The sequence below is a fragment of the Misgurnus anguillicaudatus genome, chromosome 7 (genome assembly GCF_027580225.2).
Source record: "Misgurnus anguillicaudatus chromosome 7, ASM2758022v2, whole genome shotgun sequence".
NCBI classification, from domain to species: domain Eukaryota; kingdom Metazoa; phylum Chordata; class Actinopteri; order Cypriniformes; family Cobitidae; genus Misgurnus; species Misgurnus anguillicaudatus.
The window spans coordinates 30,782,098-30,806,555 of NC_073343.2; the positions used below are offsets into that span (position 1 = coordinate 30,782,098).

A 24,458-nucleotide genomic window follows, 5' to 3' on the forward strand; every position below is an offset into this window, starting at 1 on the left:
GTGTGGCAATATATGCAGCTGGGGAGCCGGGGAGCCCAGAGTTAGGTTTTTATAGGCTGTCGACCTCAAAAAACGAGCGTTTAAAGACACAAAAGTGGAAACAGACAACTTTTCATAGTTTTCCCCTAGTGGACGCAGTTCTACTAATAGTATTACTAAGTCGGCGATCCACTTTTTTCTCCTTAAAGGCTGGGTTTTGCGTCTCGACGGCTTGTGGAAGCTTATTTCTGGGTTCTTGGGCTTGTTGGCTGTACAAGGCATTATTCTGTTTTTTGTTATAAACCAGAAATGACAAGAAGGCGGCCTCTCTCAATACAAAGTCAATGGAGACGGTTGGATTGTTTCCCCCCGGTGGGCGTGTTTTTTAAAATTTGCATAACTGCGCTCTGTCTCTATTATGTGGTGCCTGAAAATAGTTCCCTTGGTAACTTTCAATAGCAGAGGACTATTTTCGTTTCTAGCCATATCGGCCTAGAAATCACAACTTTTGGTTTTCCGTCGGTCTTGGTGTACAGTGTATCTACAGAAGAGTCAAGTTTTACATGGGAGGAATGTAGAAACTCTTTGGTTATTTTTTAGCGCGACACTGAGTGGTCTAGTCAGATTCAATGGATTATGCTAAGTTACGCTGGAGGTGGTGCCGCCGGACCCGGAGATCGGCTGGGTGCATTCCAAAATGATAAAAAACAAATGTTTAACTATGGGGGAGCTGGAGAATGAGCATGTTTTCAGGGAAAGTGGAGTGTCTTTTGAAGTTGGCTAAATCACATAAATTCATACGGAGGGAATCGTACTCAAACGTACAATTATTATAAAAACCATTACGAATCCTCACCCCTAACCCCAACATACAAAAACATGTGGGCGTACAAATTAATCAGCCTCGTAAAATTCATACAAATTTCCATAAAATTATGTTGTAGATCATGTCTGTCTGAATAGGTATGTCTGTAGTGGCGATGCTAAAAAATGAATGCAACTTGTTAATAAAAATACATCAAGTCAACTTCATTCATTAATTGGTTGTTAGATGACTAGTCAATTAGTTGACTATTGTAACCCACACTTGCTATCCATCATTAACTCTTTCACCAATAATTTTCCAAGGCAGTTGTTCAGTGCTCCACAAAACTAGTACTAAAGTTTACTTAATAATTTCTACTATTGTGTTAACTATTGTATCTAGCTTAGATTTGTTCTCCGTGTCGTAGGCATCAGAATGCTGGAGGTGTTTCATAGATTACGTGCACTTGCAAACTATAGCAATGATGGGGGCCCTGTCCTCACCATAGCAACCGGAAATGGTTGCTTGGATACAGGTTTGAATAGAAGTATGGTATGAATGCATCAGCAGTCGCCTCCAGGGGACATACGGGCACTTGAACTTGTCGGTGACTCCAGTGTCTTGAGCTGATTTAAGTTGACCCAGCATGAGCTTGTGTTGCAACGGTCCAATAGATACGATGTTGAATGTGAAATGTTTAACAAGAACACGAAGGCCTGCCCTGTTGGTGAAGACGCCTTCAGACTGAGATTTCTTTGTTTTTCATTTATATTCAGTGTTATAAACTCAGCAGGCAGAGGTTATATACACAGTATAGATGATTTTTTAACAGCAGGTTTGTTTGCCTATACCCGTGTCAGGAAAAATGTATTGATTGATATGGAATATACAAGTTGAATTTGTAATAACAGTAGTGAAAAAATTGCAAGTTTTTGAACCAAATATTGATGATCTTACAAAAGTATTTTTATATGCAAGGTGCCATGGCATTTAGGCAAAGTAAACATGGCTCGACACCAACACTTGTGATATGCTTCCAACCAATCAGAATTCACCCATATGTCCATGTTATTGGGCGTGTGCTTTAAAGAGTAGCGGCATTCTGGTGTCTTCAAAAGTAGATGCCAGTGACGACCAAAACATGTGCTGTAATACTCCAGGTTTTGGAGTCATAAGGTAGTTGAACAATTGCTAGATCAAAGATTCAATCCAAAGTCATTTTGGTGAATGTTGTTTAGTTCCTGCGTCTGATATTAGAAAAGACCATTGCCGCTGCTTCTTTTTTTTTGGAGCAAATGAAACACCAATTAGATCCGTTCTGTCCGAAGTTTCGTAAAAGAAAAATCCCATTTCCAGTCTCGCCGTTCCAACAAAAAGTCCTCTTCTGATTCTTTTGTCAAGCTCCCTCGCCTCATTTCCTTTTTCCTCTTTTCTTCTCCCTTTGTCCTTTTTGGCGGAGTGGCTGGTAAGGTGTTGCGGTGTTGGCGAAGGCGTATCTTGGCACAATCGCAGGGCACAGTTAAAGGAGGCAGACTGGCACCACCTGGACCTTTGCCAGAGCTCCTCAGGAGAAATACCCACTGCTGAGGTCGGTGAGTGTGCGAGAGAGAGATAGTTATGAGAATGGCATTATATGAAAATGAAGGGAGGAGGTTGGCGAGTGATGGTGAGGTAGAAAACACTAGGTTTACAGCGCCAGAGCTTTTGTGGATGATGGTTGTGTTGGCGTGTTTTTGGCCGGCACTTTTATGGTTTTTCACTCCTCTCTGGATGCGGCGACTGCACGTTTGCCCGCTGCCAAAAAGGCACGGAGGAATGAAAGACAAAACGCGTACCTCCATATTACAGCTCGTTCTAATCTGTTGCACATCTCTCGATTTTATTCCTCTGCCCATTCCTGTCTTCATCGCTCACTCCTAAATACATTTCTTCTCCATTTCTCACTTTCTTTATTTAGAAAATGTTTTTCTCTTCTTCGCAGATCCTGCCTGGCAGAAATTAGAAATGGCATAATTGTACACTTGGCTGGCAGGTCAGTGCCAGGTGGTCTGTTTGAACATAGTGAGAGCTGGCATGGGTATGACTGCAGAGGTGTGTGTGTGTGTGTGTGTGTGTACAAACACCTAAATCTTTACCTCAATGAGAAAAAGAAGATTTGGTTGTCAAAGTGATAAAGCAAGCTGCTGTTCTTCAACAATTTTATGACATTAATTTGTTGTCATCTCTTAGTTAGTTTGTTGGTTTTGCAAAGTTAAAATTTAAATGAACATAAAAGACAAAAAGAGCCCAAAATTGAGTCTTCTTGACATTTTTGTACCTGGCTATCGTTTAAGCCCCTCTTTCAGTCTAAATCTGTATTTGTTACCTGATTTATTGTCTGTTATATATGGTTTCTCCCACTCATGGAATTTCTGGAATATCATGGAATTTTAAAAGGCTATTCCAGACATTGGAAATCAGGGAATTTTTAATTTTTTTGTCCAAGTTATGGAATTTCAGAAATTTTGTTTGTCGCTCTAAAATTAAGTTAAATTTTTTTTATCAAAATGTAATCCATTGTGATTTAAAGGGACGTTCCACTTTTTTTGAAGGTATCCTTGTTTTCCAGCTCCCCTGGAGTTGGGCATTTGGTTCTTGCCGTTTTGGAGTCCATTCAGCTGATCTCCGGGTCTGCTGCTATAGCAGTTTTAGCATAGCTTAGCACAATCCAATCCGTAGTGATATTACGCACTGCCCGAGAATAGTCCCCTGCTATTGAAAGTAACCAAGGGGACTATTTTCGGGCAGTGCGTAATATCACCACGCCTGCTGCAGCCATGTTACATCAGCAAAGTCACTGATTATTACGCAAGATTGAGAGTATAGTTCCTAGCCATATCTGCCAAGAAAATAGCAACTTTTAATTTTCCGTCGGTCTTAGTTAGTACACGATGTAACTACAAAAGACTCAAGTTTTAAATAGGAAAAATATCGAGACCTTTGGTTATTTTTTAGCACGATGCTAATGGTCTAATCAGATTCAATGGATTGTGCTAAGCTATGCTAAAAGCACTACCGCCAGACCCGGAGATCAGCTGAATGGATTCCAAAACAGTAAGAATCAAATGTTTAACTCTAAAGGAGCTGGAGAATGAGCGTATTTTTAAGGGAAGTGGAATGTCCCTTTAAGGAAAGCGATTTTCGGGTCCAAGCCTCCACTGATTTCAAGTGAGATTACAATCTAAACAGCCATTTATTGACACAGTTTATTAATTTCATGCATTTAAGATACATTTTTTATAAACTTACAGTGAACACTACATTTTCAGGCTCACGACATCTCCGACAGGTCCTGAAACTTTAGCTTTACAGTCAGTGAAATGTCAGGAAATTTGACATTTGGCATAGAGTGGGAACCCTGGTTATACCACCAGGCTGTTGAATGTTTTATTTTGGTTGAGAAATGTTCCATGGCTATGCATTATTATGCAATGTCTTAGCAATGTCTGTGGTAACCGTGGTGAATAATTGACTCCGGTCCTTAAAATATTTGCAAATAATGCATACTCCACTTCGCGCCATGCCGCATTACCACTTTGGGTGTGCATTATTTTCGAATAATTCAATGGCCCGTCGTCCATTATTTCTTGCGTATTATCTGGTGTTCCTATTGTACAGTTGGTTGAAAATTGCGTTGGCAGTAGGGTTGCCGCGGTGACAGAATTTTCTCACCGGTTAATCGGCGCGTCACAAACCCGGTGATCCCGGTTTCACCGGGTGGGAGGGGCTTATAAATGCACATGCAGACGCGCACATTTTACTTTCACTTTTGAATTACGCAACTGTTTAAATGCAGTGCTTGCGTACGCTGCGTTAAATCACGTATGAATTTGCGTGCAATGCGAGTGCAACAGCTGGTTTACTTAAGTGCTTGGGTCAATGTATGCAGGTAATTCTCACAGAACTTGTCAGTCCCAAGCAGAGCAACCGGCTACTTCTCCATAAAGCGCTGCTTGAATGATGGGTTTATTATTTTTCTTGATGAAAAACACAAGAACAAAACGATCTTGGTTATATTAAACATCATATATGTATATTATGACAACAACGAGTAAGCACGCGGCTTCTGCCTTCGCCTGGTCAGTCAGCTTGCCTCGCACACTCTGACAGGAATAAATGAATTATGAAACCTGACACCGGCTGCTCTGTGACGTGACGCGCGTTCAGCCCGCTAAATTCAGTCAACAGACACATTCAGTTGTAAGTGTTTGCTCTCTCTAACGAAACTAAATGATTTAATTACACGAAAATATCAAAACGACGGTGAAAGACGGGTCGGGGTGGGCAAGTGATCTAACCGGTGAGAGGCTGAAGCACCGGTTATCACCGTTTCACCGACCATCGCGGCAAGCCTAGTTGGCAGTGCAATGAACACGGGTATTGATAAAATCATCTGTTGATTGCAAAAAAATCTAAAATAATAGACATAAATATTATGTCTTACCTTTTCAGACAAGTAACAAACAGTAAAACTCTTCTCATGACACCTGGTTTCACATAGCATTCATATCTTTAGTACAAACAAACTTTAAAACTTGGGGTTAGGGGTTTACAACAAAGCTATTTACTACACTGCCACAAAAAAATTGTCCATAGCTGTCACTGGAGTGGTAGTACCCTTTCAAAAAGTACACTAAAGAGTTCATATCAATACCTCAAAGGTACCAAATGTATCCATATATGAAGAGTTTGGTTCCAAAATGCGATAAACGGCATTTTAAAAAAAATACCACCAAAATCAGTATTGTATCAGGTCAGTATTAAAAAGTAAATTCTTAATTTTACGCAAAATCCAATATCTGCTGTGTTATTCTGTCATCTTTTCTTCTTTTTTTCCAAAAACACGATAAACGGCAGTCCTCCTTCTCTGCAGAATGCAATAAATCCGCTCAACCAATCACAGCGCACCATTCCATTGCATTGTAAACAATAATGGTGGCGCGTTGAATACACACGGAATCCTAGTTTTCCTCATCTACTTTCTACTTCCTGATCAACAAACAAACAAAAACAAAATAATACTTTTGATGGCATTGATAAGCCTGTGGTGGTTTTCTGTTATGGGGAAGAAACGTAACCCACTTGGGCACTCGGCAACGGAAAAATGTTGGCTGTTGCTTGTTCTCACACGACAGCATCAAGCTTCTGTCATGCTAACACATTGATCCCAGGAGATCTTATGAAAAAACTTTCCATTATTTTTCTCAAAGTCAACGAAAATCGACCAGGACCAAAACATTTTACAGCTGATCGCTGTCAAAAAAGTTTAGTGACGACGTCCCAAGGATGACAGCAGCAATGACAGTGTTCTTAATATGACAAAGTAAGTGTTTTAATTAATGCCAGGTTTATTTTTTAATCAGTGTATACCACTAGTCAACTAAATGAATATAACATGGCAAAGATAAATGCACATTTATATATTGACTCCATAGATTTATAGCATTTTGAAAAATAATAAATCTTTTTATAATAAATCTTTGAAAATCAAATTATGGATTTTAATTTTTAATGTTATTATAACCTAAAGATGCTTTGTGAAAGTTTGTAACAATGTAAAATATTGGTTTTCATCTTGTCACTTTCTTGGTATAGAAAACACATTTTTACCCAAATTAGTCAAAATGGATTTATTGCATTTTGGAACCAAACTCTTCTTATGTCCATAAATTGTACACATTAGGACCTTTTCAAAGGGTACTGCATGCCCCAGTGACAGCTTGCGGCCATTTTTGGCCATGGATGGCTTCTTTTTCCTCGCTATCCAGGTTGTAACACTGATACAAAGCTTTTGCAGTCAATAGATTTTTCATTATTCAGGTCAAATAGTCTTTAAATTCAGTGGAAATTTAAAGGGAGAGGGGTGCGTGTTGGCCTAAATGCACTCTTGTGTACATTTGTGTGTGACGCCATGACACATTTCTTCATCCGTATGCTAATATTAGTATGCTGCGTGTAAACCACTATCCTTTGCTGCCTGGAGATTTAACTGCTAAATCACTTCAGTCGTCTTAGCTCTAATCCTCAGCACATCTGTGCCTTTTTTCTCTTCCTCTCTACTGTTCTCATTTCAGTATGGCACACTTGGCCCCATCCGTCCAAACATTTTGTTTGCCCACCACATTTCTTCATGTGGCCTAACCCACTTCAGTTCATCCCGCAGGCCGTTTAGAAAGCTGATGGTGTGTTTTCCTGATCGCTCATGGTTTGTGACCTTCTCTGCCTGGTTTAGAGGTTCGTGTTGGGTGCAGGGAGGGTCAGCGGTATAATCTGCTAAGTGTCTCCCACTGCAGAAACAGCAGCAGTGATTCAGCTTAGCCTGAGCATACCAGGCAAATCTGCACTAATCCTCAACACAGAACCAAAGTCTGAAAGTCCCACCACCTGGAACAGCGCCGCCCCTGTTGATAATCGCAAAAATTATATTGATGTGTTTGTGTCACCTTATCTCCAGCAATGCACGCCGCCAATGGGAACCCCACAGTAGAGCCTTTTCCTGATGGCATGGAGATGATCGTGTTTGGTGAGTGTAAAGAAAATCATACCCAGACGTCTTTGGGTGAAAATAATGCATTGTTTCTTAAAGTGATGCATCATGATTTTATTTCGAGATCTGGGTCGCAACAATTTAGCTTTGTTCCAAAAGCTTGTAAGCTTCCTTCGTGCCCTACTTCCTGTGTAGACAGCTACCTTCTTGGTGAAAGTTAAAGTAATAATTATAAACCAATTATAAGCAATATTTAGTTATAAATTTTGATTAAATAATAATAAAAATGTTAGTAATAATAAAATAATAATCTCCTGACCCATCATCTTGAAAGTATGTTTTACAGAGCTTGTTACAATGCATTGTGGGATTGCCACATTTAAAAAGAATGCATGCACTGCTGCTTTACAATTTGAACATGCATTGCATTTTTGACTTTTGGGATGGTTATAGAAGTATTATCTAATGTCCCTTTTTTGTTCAGGTATGGGCTGTTTTTGGGGAGCAGAGAGGCGCTTTTGGAAAGTTCCTGGTGTGTTCTCTACACAGGTTGGCTACGCAGGTGGATTCACACCTAACCCCACCTATCAAGAGGTGTGTTCAGGTGAGTTCCATAAACACATAATAATTATACCTAATACAATACATAACTACGCACATGCATAAAGGGCCATCTATGGTTTAAAGGGCAAGTTTTGCCGTGAAAATGCAAATCTGTAAAAGCGGTGACGTTATTTACATGCATATTAAAGCGTCCATAACACACACTGTTATCTGATGTTAATAGAGAAGTACTACATATCTTTATATCTCCAAAGAGTCTTTAATTTTATCAGATTTGTAAAAGACAGATTAGCTTTACCGATTCTTTCTAATAACGTACGAAAAAATTCGGAAGGAGGAGTTACGAACGGCGGGAGGAGCAAGTCATGAGTCAACCCTTTATACAACACTGACTGGATAACTTATGATTCACAACATGTTCGTGTCGTTTATATAATATGCACTTACGCACCTTTTCCAACATAAGACAGAAGTATTACTTACCGCATGCAATTCATGACCCGGTTGGGACTTTTAAATGAAATCCAGTGTTAAACAACACACGCAATACTCTGCTACCCCGAATAAACAAATTGTATGCAAATTTTTGTAAAAATGCAAAGAAAAGTCTTTTTTATACAATAATTATTGTGTAAATAATTACATGCAATAAAATATTGCATATCAACAAAATATGCTTTAATATGTAGTAAAATATGAGTAAATATTTGTTCCGACAGCTTTGCTGTTCCCATATTAATGCTTTGCTGCACCCCTTACCAAAACATTCCCTTCATCTGCAGTGAACTACCCAGAATGCACTGCTGCCTCCTAGATCCGCAGCTCTTCCCCCTTCTTCTGTGTGACCTACTTGTAGCCAGACAGTTCAAACGAGATGATGTGAAGGGAGGGATGCAGCTGTGATGTTGCAGTTTCTGATCTGTAGCTCTGCAGAGAGCTGGACTCACAACAAACACAGACGCTGGCACTTCAGTGTGAGGTGTGACGATGACCACTCACTGTTAAAACTGTATGGGGTGTCTGGGTTTATATGTAGCTTTCTTATTTAGGCAGTTTGCGTACATACTGAGCCACTTTGATCCCGTGTTATAGAATCCTGCTTGCATTTATGGGTGATTCGTACGAAATCCAGATTTAGAAGGTGTCCAGCATCAGAATTCTTAAAAAAAGCCATTTAAGCCATTTTTTTTTTTGCACATATAAGATTAAGGTCTGAACTTACTATAACCATTATTTTTAAAAGTATTTTAAAAATATTTCCTATAGAATTATTTACATTTTTTAGATTGTCATTATCAAAAAATATCATTACCGGAACATGATATTACATTAAATATATGCATTTCAAACTCATGTTTCGGTAATGAGAACTAAAAAGTTGTCTAGGTACTATGAAAAACAAAATGTAAACTTTTATCTGGAGAGATAAGAACTGCTTACCTGGTAGCCATCTTCAGTGTCACAGTCAATTATGTCCCTTCCAACAATTTTTTTTAAATGTTAGTTCCTTGAGGGCTTAAACAATGATTTAACCCTTTAAAGGCGGAGTCCATGATGTTTGAAAGCCAATGTTGATATTTGAAATCACCTAAACAAACACGCCCCTACCCCAATAGAATCTGGACCTTCTGTTGATAGACCCGCCCCACACATATGCAACCCGGCATTTGATTTGATTTGATTTGATTGGCTATAAGTGTGTTTTGGTAGTCGGCCCGTCTCCTTTTCCAACGCGTTTTTCAAACATCGTGGACTCCGCCTTTAACTGGCGCAGCCCTTTTTGAGTGGGGGGTTGGTGAAAAGGTGATATACACCTTTAAATTAATATAACTCTGGCATTTTTTTTTTTTTGGTCTAGAAGCCTAATTTTGGTTTTAATTTTGGTAATTTTTGGTTTTAAAGAAGACACTTCAACGTTTTTTAGGGAAGTGTCTGGAGGTGAAAATATATTTTTTTAAAGCAGTTTACATTTATTTGCAATAAATAAAAATGCAATATAGTATAATTTTTAATACATAAAATTGTCAAAAAATTGAGGTTTGTGCTGGTTTGCTTTGAGGTTTGCTGCATACTTGTGTCACAAATGAATAAATTACAGTTACTGCATTATTATTACTGCTAAAAGGTTTTGAAATATGAAAACTACATTCTTAGACCTTTCCAACAATATACAGTTTGTCGTGATAGATTAACATTTACATAGAAAAGATTGAAATAAACGTAGGTGTCCTGCTCACGGGACAACGCCAATTAACGGGTTAAAATTGTTGCGGAGGATGAGACACATTTATATTCCTTATTATTGTCTCTACCAGTGATCACCAAATACCACGTTTCTTTACTGTAAATGTTTATAGTATAACATTCACTGAAGCTTTTTATTTTTTAGATTTTTTTATTATAAATATTTCCATGTCAAAGAACCCAAATCAAGTCATGGACACGTTGCGGTAATGAAAAGTTCCCCCTTAAATGTGGAAAAAAACAACAAAATTGTTTTGTATGATGTCATTTGAAATCATGTGCAAAATAGTACATGAAGAGATGTTTGTAACTGTATGCTTCTTATTTTGACAAGCTATACATTTTATTAGTATAGTATGTGTTTATGCTATGGATTGAAATCTTGATCTTTTGCGCTGCCAGCACCATGCTCTACCAACTGAGTTACAAAATAATCTATGCTACTGTTATCCATTTTTTGGATAGCCAAGGGGCTTTATCATTTATTTATTATTTATTATTGTGTGTAGCTGACACAAAATTTACATGCTTCAGCGCTTTGTCACTTTTTCTCCCACTTTCAGTCATAAAGAGAAAGTGTGAAGAGGTTTAATAGTCAGACAAAACCCCAGACAAAATGCCACTTACAGTACATTACAAGGTATACACTTTTATCAGTATGTGTGTCAAATCCTCTCTTGTTCAATTTCCAAAGGACACAAGGACAACTCAAATTTCCACTTAATCACTTTTATTTTTCTTTTGGCTTTGTCAGTTGATTATTTGTCCAGTGAATTAGGCAGTGAATTAGCAGTGAATTAGCTTGTAAACCTTTAAACAGAGAACAAAAGTAAAAGTTTTTAACTAAACATTTCAATTAAATATTCTAATTAAACATTTTAATTAAACATTTCATTTAAACATTTCATTCAAACATTTCAATGAAACATTTTAATCAAATATTTTAACTAAACATTTTACATGAATTTTATGATAAATCAAGTACTTAAACCTTTTACATGGAATAAAACAGTACACTACAAAGTAAATAAACATTTCACAAACCATTGGCGTCTTTGGACTGAACCTACGAGTGAATTTGGAGTGTCTTCTCTCTGAAGTTTGTTTCTCTGAATGACTGAGGAACTCCATGTTTTAACAGGTGCTCCAAATCAGTGACAATGACTAATCACATGACAAGCAGCTGATTTACTGCTGCTGATGCACTCTGGGAAATGTAGTTCTTTAAGTCTCATAGCTGAGATTCTGCTCAACACTTCCCACTTGAGCTCCTGGTTTTTCAAAACCAGAGGTCACACAAGTTCTTTCATACCTCTGCTTGTTCTTCAATGGGAATTAGAATGACAAGACGTCTGACATCTCTGTGGAGAATTGTGGCTGGGATTTTGGTTTGGAGCCTCTTGGTTTTTTCACTATTAGCTCTAATGGGACCTTCTTTGTCTTTCGCCTTTGTGATGTGAACAGGATAGCTGGGAAAAGTTCTCACAAGCACATCTCTTACAATGCCTTTGCTGTCAGCATTAACACCGACCACTCTAGCCAGCTTGTATTGTCCTCTCAAGGCGTTTTGGTCAGCCAGCCAAACCACATCTCCAACTGCAACATTTCGCTCTTTGGTGTGCCATTTGTTCCTTACGAATAGATTTGGTCCAGCCAATTGGCTCCACTTCTTCCAGAAATTGCTTACTTCTGCTTGAATATGTTTAAGTCTTCTGTAAGGGTAGTCATCAAATTGGAAATCCCCAGGGTCTCCCTTTGGATTGGCACGTCCTAAAAGCAGAGAATTTGGGGTGATGTACTCTACACAGTCTTCTGTGCTTTGAGTTCTTGCATCGATGGGTCTCTCATTTGCAAGGTTGGCTGCCATGAAGAGAAAAGTTTGAAATTCTCCCCATGTGAAAACACCATCTCCACCAAGGTTGCTTAATGCCCGCTTTACTACTTTGACAGCTGCCTCTGCTGCACCATTTCTATGGGGAGAGTCTGCAGGGTGAATCTTCCATGACCATTCTGTACCATGCTTGGCAGCTGTGTCTTCAATTTCAGACTTGTTAAGTTGGTTCAGGAATTTATAAAGCTTCTCCAGTGCAGGTCTGGCTCCCACAAAGTTAGTGCCCGGGTCTGACCAGAGTTTCTTGGGGTGTCCTCTCAGTGAGGTGAACCTTTGATAGGCTAGCAAGAATCCTTCAGATGACATGTCACTCACCACTTCAGTATGGATGGCTCTAGAAGCCATGCAGCAGAAAACTATTCCCCATACTCTGAGTCTAGTTCTCTTCTTGACCTCATCTTTCACTTCATAAGGGCCAAAAAGGTCCATAGTGGTGAATTCAAAAGGTGCAGCCGGGCCTGTTCGCTCTAGAGGCAAGTCAGCCATGATTTGTTGGCAGTGTTTTGCTTTGTTTTTCCTGCAAACCACACAGCTGTCAACCACTTTCTTGGCAAGTCTCCGGCCTTTTATTACCCAGGCTTTCTTCCTCATCCGGAGAAGGGTTCCTGCCACTCCCTCGTGGTTTGCTTTGTGGGATTCCTGTGCCAACAGTGTAGATACCCATGCTTCAAATGGTAAAACAGGCACTGCTGTCTTATCTTCATTGAACATCTGAATTCTGCCCCCGCAAACTAGCAGTCCGGAGTTCACATCTTTGTATACTGCCAGTCTGCTTAGAGTTGTGTCTGCAAAAACTGTACCTTCTTGAGCTGCAAGAAAGATGTCTTTGAGTGCATCTTCTTTTTCTTTGACAGTCAGCACAGCTTGCTTGGGTGATCTAACTTCCCACTTTAATTGTTTAGGGGCCCGACACTTCCTCTTCAGCCACTGCTTGGCAGCAAAACAAACCCAGGCAACGACTCTCACCAGTTTGGACAGACTACTGGATCTTCTTACTTCGATGAGATTTTTAACCCATCCAGTGGGCTTCATACTTAGAAGAGGAGTTGGATTTACCACAGGTATTCCCTCTTGAGTTTTACTCTTTGGACTTTCCTGATTACCTTGTGGGTCTTCATTTTTCTGACTGCTTCTGGCTTGAGCTCTAGTTAATGCAACTGTGAATGCCTTTCTCTGGAGCTTGTTGACACTCTCCCTGGCATGAGCTGCAATCTCTCCTGCTGATTTTATAGGCCACTTCTCCACTGGCCACTTCAGGAACTCTGGTCCATTTTGCCATGTAGAATTCTCCCTCAAATCTTCAGGAGCGCCCCCTCTCGTTATGATGTCAGCTATGTTTAGATCTCCACGGATCCACCACCAGTCTTGCACTAGTCCAGCCTTCTGGATTTCACCCACTCTATTTGCAAAGAAGGTTTTGTACCCATAACTGACTCTTTGAATGGCTCCCAAGACTGTTTGACTGTCGAGTAGATGGAACCATCTCTCGATTTTAATTCGAGCATGTTTTTCCACATACTTCCTGATCCTAGATGCGAAAACAGCACCACAGATCTCAGCTTTTACAGCTTCTCCCTTCTGATCCAGGGGTGTCAGCTTGGCTTTCGACTCAACAAATCGAACTTCAGTGCCTTGACTTGTCTCCCATCTTAAGTACATCACAGCTCCATAGGATTTGTCACTTCCATCAGAGAATGTGATGCCCCAAGGTTTTCCTTCCCAGCCAGCTGGTGTGAGGCTCCTGTGGAATTTTACCTGTCCAAGCTGCACATATTCTTCAAAAAGCTGTATGCCTTCTTCTCTGAGGCTTTCTGAGAGAGGTTGGTCCCAAGTTTCTTGGGTTAGTTTTCCACCCCCTCCCTCTTGGAATGCTTTTCTTACAAGAATTGCTCCCTTCTGTTTTGCAGGTGTGACTAAGCCAATTGGGTCGTACAGTCCAGCCACTTGGCTTAAGAGAGCCCTCCTAGTCAGTGGCTTAGGTGTCTCAGTTCTTACCTCCTCCTTAAGAAGATCTTTTCCAACTCTCATCTTCTTTTTCCTTTTGGAAAAGTTAACTGAGGTTAACATGTAGAGCTTGTCTTCATCCATTTGGTAGCCAATACCCAAGGCTTTATTGTCTTCACCTCTCATTTGATTTGGAAGAATTAAAGTTTTACTTTGTGTTTCTGTTAGACCCTCCTCCGTCTCCATTTCTTGCCTCCCACTTTGCCCTGACCGGACCCATGGTTTGAGGAAGAAACCTCCAGCTTTCAAGATCTCTTCCACATTTGCTGTAATGTTGTCAAGTTTATTTAGGTCATTATGGGAGGTTAAGAGGTCATCTACATAGCTGTCCTCTTCAATGACTCTGCGCTCATCTTCTAAGTGAAGAAAGTTGGGCAGGCGTGCCGTTTCCCTCATAGCCAACTGAGCAATGCAACCAGCAGGTCTGTCCCCAATATTGACTCTGGTAATTGCATATTCACCTATCTCTTCATCTGGGCTGTCCCTCCAGAGGAACCTATGAAGATGCATCTCACGCTCCTCCAGCCATACAGAGTTGTACATTTTTTTAATGTCTCCTAGAGATGCATACATCCCTTCTCTGAACCTCAGCAAGACAGCTCTGATAGGGTTGAGAACGTCTGGTCCCTTCAAAAGAAGATCATTCATACTCACGCCTTTGTATTTCTGGCTACTATTCCATACAATACGAATTGGTGTGGTCACTGAATGAGGGTTTGGTGCCACCAGGTGGCTTACGTACCACACTGGTCCGTTCCATTCATCCATAATTTTGTTGGTGAGTTTTATGGCTGCGCCTCTTTCAATCATTTCATGTATCTGATTAGTATATGCAACTTTCCAGTCTAGCTCTCTGCTTAGTTGCTTTTCCATCTTTAAGAAACAAGCTTGGACTGCACCTTTGTTGTTTGGGAGAGAGGCTGGATCTACCGTCCAAGGATACTTTGCATCCCAATGTGCCGCTGATGTGTGAGCATCCCCCTTCTTGTAGGTAAGACCTCCTTTAATGATCTCCAGTTCCCTCTCCTCTGCCAGGGTCATTTCTTTTCCTCCAGGTGGACAGTTTCCACAACGGCATCCTCCACATCTTGGCTCACATGCAGCTCCGATGCTATCCCAGTGCCACCACTCTAGGAACTTGCGGTTACTGACAGCTGTAAATTTGGTCTGAGCTTCATCTTTTCGCTGTGGCTGGGCTGTATCAATTGTTGGACTTTTGATTTCTTGATATTTGACAGCTGCTGTCCTCATGGAGCGAGCAAAGTGTGTTCTGGACTCATATGCTGCTACCTCCACTTCTTCAAATAAGTCGGGATGTGCTCCACCCACTGTCTTACCCAATGGTCCCTCCCACAAGACGAGGTCTCCAATGATTTTTACTCTCTGTGGAGCGAGTCTTCCCTCTCGGTGGCTAATGAGAAGTTCAACCTCTTCTGGCCTTTCCAATTCTTTCAGTTTGACTTCTGGGAAGAATTTTCTCAATTTTTCAGGTTCAATTACTTGATGCACTCTGGCGATTTCATCCAAGCCGTAGCAGACCATTTCATGAGCTCTCTCGGTTCCTTTTGGTGTTTTGACTCTGACTTTGAGGAGATACCTTTGTGTGTTCACTTCCATAGCCATACCACCAACTCCATGCACAACTAAAGTTATCTTCTCATGTCGTAACCTTAGTCTTTCAGCAGCCTTATGGGTGATGTAGTTTGTATCTGAAGCAAGGTCAATTAAAGTCCCAAGCTTCTGCCCTGCGTTTGCAGTGACTTGCATCAACATCATTATAACTGGAAGTTCAGAGAGCCCATTTCTCTGCAGTAGCTCAGACTGGCCTGAAGCATCAAGTGTCACTGCAGTTTTGTTGGTGTTGGTGAAAGCCTTTCTGCATCGATCTGCCATTTCTGGAGAAAGTTCAGACAAGATCTCCTCTTGTTCCTCGGTTAGTTTGCTTTCACCTTTGACGTCTTTTCCACTCTTTCTCTCTTCCCCTCTTTTGAATTCTCCTTTTGGGCAGAGGAAAAAATGGTGGTCTGGGGCACCACCTTCCCTTTTACAGTCCTTATTTCTGCATAGGAATGTGTCTCTGCAGTATCCATCTTCATCATGGCATCCAAGACATTTTCTGCATGCTCCCAGCTTTCTCAATACAGCTTTCTTTTCAGGTAGTTTAAGTCTTTTGAACTTTTTACAGAAGAAGATTTTGTTGTTGTGCCCTCTCTCACCACAGACACCACATCCTTCATCAAACTCTTCTTTCTTTGTGGTTTTTGTTGAGGCGATTTTTCGGTCATACTTTTTGTCTGAACGATCTGATTTCTCCACCTTCTCCACAGTTCTGAGCTGTTCGAGTCTCTCCAGTATTTCTTCTTGACTTTTCAAGAACTTCAAAAGCATGGCAAAGTGGTTGTCTGATGTGACGTTGTTCCTGGGTTCAACCATGAACATCACCCAGTCTCGTTTAATAAAGTCAGGCAACTTGCTTTCAATGGTTTTTATTACCAGTGGGTTATTTATGGCTCCAGAGTTTCCTAACTCTGTAAGATCTGCTAGGGCCTTCTCCACTGACTGTATGAGGTCAATGACCTTTCTTGGCTGGTTCCCTTTCACATGTGGCATCTTCTCTAGCTCTTCAAGGATTTCCACTGTGATGGTTGACTTGTTGCCATATCTGTTCTCCAAGACTCTGAACATGTCTTTGGCAGTGGTGTAGGTTGAAAGTCTGAGGTCTTTTGAGATTCTGTCGTCCACACTTTCCAAGAGTTGAATTTTCTTAACTTCAGTTGATCCAGATGGCTCTCCCTGCTTTTGCAGGCTCTCCCAGTCTTTCCTCCATCTGTGATATTCTCTCTTGCTTCCATTGAAAATAGGTAGAGAGGTTGGCTTTATTCTTACTAATGGAGTGGATGTTGCCAGTTGGGGTTGTACTGGTCCTGTGCTTTGCTCATTGATCGTCCGTGCAGTGACAAATTCAGCTCTCCTTACCTCAAGCCTGTAGTAGGATGCTCTTATGTCCTTGACTCTTCCATCTAATTCATCCTTTAACTCTTTAGGGATCCATCTCTCCCATGTTGACATTGCTGAGATGGCCTCTTTTATTCTCTTGTCCAAGAGACTGAGGTGCACTTCATAGCCCTCCAAATTGGCACTTTCCACAGGCACATCAGCCGCTTCATCATTGCCTTTCTCTGCTTCCGAGATTGCCACCAGAAGTTCACTCTCTCCATACCTTGACCACAGGTTTGTTTGAACAATGGTTCTTATTTCCGCCAACTTTGTCTCACCTTCCTTTACAGATCTATCAATGTCGGCTTCTTGCTGTTCATTAAGACCTGCTTCCTTATCTTCAGTCTTAATGTCTGCCTCCAGTCCAATTCTGTAGTCATCATTGGCATCGAGCATCTTCCTGAAACAATCTGAAAGCTTAGTGTATTCCTCCTTTAACTCCACTTGAAGCATTTTGCTTGCTTCTCTTGAAATGAAGTTGGCTTGTCTGGTGAAGCTGCTTTTTGCAGTGGTCCTCTCCTTTTTGAGCTGCTGGACCGTCATCCCCAGGACATCTTCTGCCATCTTGATTTCCTCTACGTCAACAGCTTATTGCTGGATCTGAAGCCGTTTATCCTCAGGGCCAGGCTGCTTCGCGTGGTTTACAACTGTCAAATCCTCTCTTGTTCAATTTCCAAAGGACACAAGGACAACTCAAATTTCCACTTAATCACTTTTATTTTTCTTTTGGCTTTGTCAGTTGATTATTTGTCCAGTGAATTAGGCAGTGAATTAGCAGTGAATTAGCTTGTAAACCTTTAAACAGAGAACAAAAGTAAAAGTTTTTAACTAAACATTTCAATTAAATATTCTAATTAAACATTTTAATTAAACATTTCATTTAAACATTTCATTCAAACATTTCAATGAAACATTTTAATCAAATATTTTAACTAAACATTTTACATGAATTTTATGATAAATCAAGTACTTAAACCTTTTACATGGAATAAAACAGTACACTACAAAGTAAATAAACATTTCACAAACCATTGGCGTCTTTGGACTGAACCTACGAGTGAATTTGGAGTGTCTTCTCTCTGAAGTTTGTTTCTCTGAATGACTGAGGAACTCCATGTTTTAACAGGTGCTCCAAATCAGTGACAATGACTAATCACATGACAAGCAGCTGATTTACTGCTGCTGATGCACTCTGGGAAATGTAGTTCTTTAAGTCTCATAGCTGAGATTCTGCTCAACAATGTGTTTGGACCCATGACCTTTTGCACTGTTAACGCAACTCTCTACCACTGAGCTATACAAGATCGCAGCCTTTCCTGTCATATTGCATGCCATATATGAATATTATGTATAAAGCATAGCTTAAATTGAGCCAGGAAAATTCTTATAGAGGTCAGTAAGAAAACTACCTGAAATATAAGGGCTTTTGGGGTGAAGAGTAGAAATAAAACAGCCTGAGGGGTGTGCAGACTAATCATTGCTTGCTTGTCACCATCATCCACACACACGTATTTGATGATTTTCCACACACACAAATTTGTGTATATTTGAATATAGTGATTTTTTTCAGTCGTATGATATATGCTTTTTAAATGTGTAATAATGCAGTTATATAAAAGCATATTAAGAGCTTAGATTGAAAACCTTCTAAGTGCGTCCGTCCAGCATGTTTTCTTGTAAATGAGCTTTTTATCAGGCACTTATGTTTATGTTCAGTAATTTCACTTTAATGGGAATGAAAAGTTTTATTAACTGGTGCATAAAATGCCTTATTTTCAAAAATGGGACTTCATTGGTCGTTTCATTGGTATTTAACAAATTTGACTGTCTTTCGCTTCACAACCCACTTCTAAAAAAGCCCCCAGTCACGCTTTGCTATGGTTAAAGGTTCAAAATTTCAGTTAACTCTTTCCCCTGCCATTGACGAGTTATCTCGTCAATTAAGAGAAAACATTTCCATAAAAAATTTAAATTATTATGTTCATCTGCAATACCACGATTATCCACTAGAATACCCAATTTATGAAAAAAAACTAAAGCCAAAACATTATTTACTAATTTTAAACTCTGTGTATGTTTTGATTATCGTTCTGAATCTGATCTCTAACAAAATTCCTTCACAAAAATGATTTTTTTTTCAGCTTTTTGCTATTTTTTTATTTTATTTTTTTTTTAAAGAAAAATAGCTATATTTAAGTGTTTATAAGCAGAGAAAAAAATATAGATAGTATGAAACTTTTTTTCCTGTTTTGTTTGTTTGTTTGGTTCTTAATGTTTGTTTGAAAGCAGAGGGTCCGTTCTTTCATTTGATATATTTGTATGTTTATATATTTTCAGAAGAAAATTTTCCTGAAAGCCATTTTGTGAAACGTTTGTGAAAATCACAAAAAATGCTGCCGGGCAACCTTTAAAAAATGGCTGGCGTGGAATGAGTTATTATCCTAATATATTTGATAAACCTCCTCTAACCGGGTATAAAACTCAATTATACATGCCGTCATTCATCCAGTTCTTCTTCCGTGCACATAAAGGACTTTGCTGAAAAATCTAATTCTGCCGACAAACGTGTATTTCTCAATGGCCTGAGGCCAGAATTATGCGGTTTTGAAGCAAAAGTATTTAATGAACATATAAAATGTGTCGAGAACATTCGTTCGATACAATTTTCTCATTTTTGATAGAGGTGCCGTTTAGAAGCTTTTGCATATGAGCTCCTACAAGTCTTATATGTAAAATGCACAGACTTCGACTACAAGTAATGATGCAAACATACTGACTTTTAAATTGATTTAATGTAAAAAATCAAATTCACTAATTGTAACATTGTTTTTTCAGATGTTATTTAAATATTGCAAGGGCTTAAAGGAAAACACCACCGTTTTTCAATATTTTACTATGTTCTTACCTTAAAGAAGATGAATTAATACATACCTATCTTTTTGAAATGCGTGCACTTAATCTTTGTACAGCGCGTCGTGAATGTGTTAGCATTTAGCCTAGCCCCATTCATTCCTTAGGATCCAAACAGGTGTAACGAATCAGCGGAATTTAGAAGCCACTAAACACTTCCATGTTTTCCCTAATTAAAGATTGTTACATGAGTAGTTACACGAGTAAGTCTGGTGGCACAAAACGTGGCAATTTTTTTACACGGATAAAAAATGAGAACTATATTGTATTACGAAAAAGCACTTAGTTTGCAGCACTTCGACCTCGGTGCGCAGTAACATCATCACTCCTGACTACTTCCCTTCTCGCTATTACTGCGCCAGAGGTCGAAGTGCTCTTCCGCCATACAATATAGTTCTCATTTTTATCCGCTTAAAATACGCCACGTTTTATTTTGTGCCACCATACTTAGTCATGCAACTACTCATGTAACAGCCTTAAATAGGGAAAACACAAAAGTGTTTGGTGGCTTCTAAATTCATCCCTGTTTGGATCCTAAGAAATGAATGGGGCTAGGCTAAATGCTAAAACATTCACGATGCACTGTACAAAGATGAAGTGCACGCATTGAAAAAAGATAGGTATGTATTAATTTGTCCAAGTTGAGGCAAGAACATAGTAAAATATTGAAAAACTGTGGTGTTTTCCTTTAAAAGGGTAACACAGGTTTGGGTGCATTTGCAGTGGCTAATCCTGAATCCTGAACATGTTGTTTTAAAGTAGTTCTATACACAAAAGGGTTTTTGGGACACATCTTGTATCCTTTTATCAGTCTTTGCATTCCCTGGCAAACAAACCTATGTCAAACGTCAAAAAACTAGCCACATTAGTTCATCTAGTTTCAATTTAATTGGCGATTCATTATAATAATCACATGTTGTTACAAACCTGTATAAATTTCTTTCTTTGTAGTAGAATATTTTAAGGAAATGTTTGTAACCAAACCGTCCGTGTACCCCATTCACGTCCATAGTATTTTTTTTTCTTACTATGGAAGTAAATGGATCTCAAGTTCATTTTGGTTACAAACATTCCTCAAAATATTTTCCTTTGTGTTCATCAGAACAAAAAAAATGTATACAGGTTTGTAACCACATGAGAGTGAGTAAATGATGAAAGAATTTTCATATTTGGCTGAACCATCCCTTTAAAATCTACTATATTGACTGTATCTCTTTGTCTCTTATTCTCTCCAGGTCTAACGGGACACACAGAGGTAGTCCGAGTGGTCTTCTCTCCTAAAGACGTCAGTTTAGATAAACTTCTTAAAGTCTTCTGGGAAAGCCATGACCCCACTCAAGGTAGACAAAAAAACTTTCACACACAAACACATGCACATACATAAAGACCCCATGGGTGCGAGATGCAGTGGTCCGAAATCAAACGGCCCCACGAGGTTAAAATACGAGTTCGGCTGCATCTGTGCGTTCACACCGGCCTGCGTGCGTGTGATGCTGGAGGGTCAGGATGATCTCACGGGAACTGAAACAGCCTCAGACAGGCTATGTTAATGTGTCTGAGACCAATTCAACCATGAGAGGAGAAAGAGCCACAGCATTCGTGCAAGCATCACCTATTCCTGCAATCTCCCAGAACCAACAGTGAACACAGCAGATATTTGTGGTTGATTTTTGCTTGTTTAAGTCCTCATTTGAGAATAAATCAGGCTTGCTTGTGTGCCTGTGGTCCAGCACTAAAGACAGCCTCAACATCTCTCTGTCTCTCTCTCTCTCTCTCTGATGTAACAGTATGCCTGATGCATGAAGATGCTCTTTGGCTCTCTGTGCTCAGTCACCCTGAAACAGAGAGAGAAAAGAGGAAGAGACACTCCTGTGAAACATTCATAAAGGCTGACCCTGAGGATCTGAGGCCACACATGCTCTCGCCACGCTTCAGCTTCTCCATCACTTTGACTGTGAGCCGGCAATTTGTGCCTAAATAGTTGTGAGTGATGTCATTTCATTCAGTAAGATCTTGTAATAACTTCACAGTAATGTCTTTTCATTCTATAAGATGCCAATATCTTTTTGAAATGATCAATGATGTGTCCATCCATACGTCCATCCATCCATTATTCAAAACACAAGCCCAAAACCCTATTCGTATCTGTATGGAAGTGCATATTTAAAGGTTGCAGAGTGGTTTCCTAAACATCCTTTAGATGTCAAATTGTCAGTTTGTGCTGACATGATTACCCTGTGTTTTTGGGCTCTCTAATTCACATCATGTTTTGAAGGTGTCTAAGCTTTAAAAAAAAGTCACCCAGAACGGCATCACCCTGTCAGCTGGAATGCCCCAGTATAAGCAAAGTGCAGAAAATTACTCGTAAGAGCCGGGGGTTGTCAGAAATAGCGTGATGAAACGTATAGCTTGATGTGTTTTCCTTCACCCACACAAATAGGGATGGGCAAAAGTACATGTTTATAAATTCGACTAGTTGGTGAGCTACCTGTATCTAGTTGGCCTTAAAGGGACACTCCGCTTTTTTTGAAACATTTGATTTTTGCCATTTTGGAGTCCGTTCGGCTGGGCTCCGGGTCTGGCGGTGCCACTTTTGGCGTAGCTTAGCATAATCCATTGAATCTGATTGGACCGTTGGCATCACGCAGAGAAATAACTAAGGAGAAATATTGAAGGTCTTATTTAAAGCTTGACTCTTCTGTGGTTGCATCGCGTACTGATACCGACGGAAGATTAAAAGTTACGATTTTCTAGGCCGATATGGCTAGGAACTATACTCTTATTCTGGCGTAATAATCGAGGACTTTGTTGCTGTAACATGGCTGCAGGAGGCGCAATGATATTACGCACTGCCTGAAAATAGTCCCTTTGGTAACTCTCAATAGCAGAGGACTATTTAGCAACTATTGCAACTTTGAATTTTCCGTCGGTCTTAGTATACGATGTAATTACAGAAGAGTCAAGTTTTAAATAGGAAAAATATCGAAAGTCTTTGGTTATTTTTTAGCGAACCGCTAATGGTCTAATCAGATTCAATGAATTATGCTAAGCTATGCTTAAAGTGGTAGCACCAGACCCGGAGATCAGTTGAATGGATTCCAAAATGGTACAAATCATATGTTTAACTCTAAGGGAGCTGGAAAATATTTTCATATTTTCAAAAAAAGCCTTTAAGAAAGCCTGGATGACCTAGACTGCGATCAGATGGGTATGTTTACGTTCTTGCGTTATAAACATGCCCAGCAAGCAATTTTGCATTTAAAGGACGTCTAATAGCCATCGAAACACAGCCTAGACGTCTAGGCTAAAACAAGGCAAAATTTAATTTAATTTAATAGATGTCTAACCATAGCCAAAGAGTAAATGAAATGAAATAAATAAACAAATAAAACCAAAAGTCCATTTTGATGTAAGCACCTGCCAAATGCATAAATGTAAAAGTAAATGTAGTAATCCAGTGGCCTCAAAATGCATTTTAAAGCTGAACTATTTCCAATTTGTAGTGCTGTTTTAAATCATAATTAAATTGTATTGCATGTAACAATCGGAGTCCACAAAAAATGAAAACTTACCAGACTATGGGTTATATTGCTGACAATTTAAAGTATATAATTAAAGAGGACATTTCAAAAGACTTTTTAAATATTTAAAATAAATATTTGGTGTCCCCAGAGTGTGTATGTGAAGTTTTAGCTCAAAATACCATATAGATAATTTATTATAGCATGTTAAAATTGACACTTTGTCGGTGTGTGCAAAAATGTGCCGTTTTGGGTGTGCAAATGAGCTGATCTCTGCACTAAATGGCAGTGCTGTGTTTGGATAGTGCAGATTAAGGGGTAGTATTATCCCCTTCTGACATCACAGGGGGAGCCAAATTTCAATTACCTGTTTTTTCACATGTTTACAGAGAATGGTTTACCAAAACTAAGTTGCGGGGTTGATCGTTTATACATTTTCTAGGTTGATAGAAGCACTAGGGACCCAGTTTTAGCACTTAAACATGGAAAAAGTCCTTTAATTGTTTATAAATGCATTGTTCGATGTGGTAAATTTGTTATCAAAGTAGCAATTTTGTGCATTCAACCAGAACGTTCATTCTCCTGTCTCATTTTGCATGTTTCAGCTGTGGCCCTGCAGGAGTTTAAGTTTGAAAGCATGACGAGCACGGCCCGGGTGCATGACAGAACCGTCAGTTTGCATTTTTTTGGGTGCCGACCTCTGCGCTACGATTGGCCACGGAAAACCAGGAACATCTCTGTAGGCTACTCGTCCATGCCTGCTTAATGCGCACTCCATTTGTCCGTACCCAGACGCTCACACTGGATCTATGCGCCTCATTAGTGTACTTCATCGCAAAGGCTATACGTACATACCTGCATATGAAATCATACACGTGAGGTTTGGTACGCGTATGTGAATGTCAGTGTATGTATGCTGCGGTTGTTTCCGTAATGCATGGGGACCTGTGTGTTCATCTGCTGTCTCATAGTTCAAAGGGTTCTGCTTTCAGCAGCATGATTTTGGGATTGTCCAAT

The 24,458-nt window shown here is 39.7% G+C and overlaps 1 protein-coding gene across 1 annotated transcript in view; it reads left to right on the forward strand.

Annotated features, from left to right (window-relative positions):
• msrab (methionine sulfoxide reductase Ab) overlaps window positions 1-24,458 on the forward strand; it is a 53,283-nt gene that overhangs the window by 6,299 nt on the left and 22,526 nt on the right. The window contains 3 exon segments of the mRNA XM_055172831.2: window positions 7,278-7,346; window positions 7,795-7,914; window positions 21,156-21,260. Of these exon segments, the coding sequence (XP_055028806.2) occupies window positions 7,278-7,346; window positions 7,795-7,914; window positions 21,156-21,260 (294 nt within the window).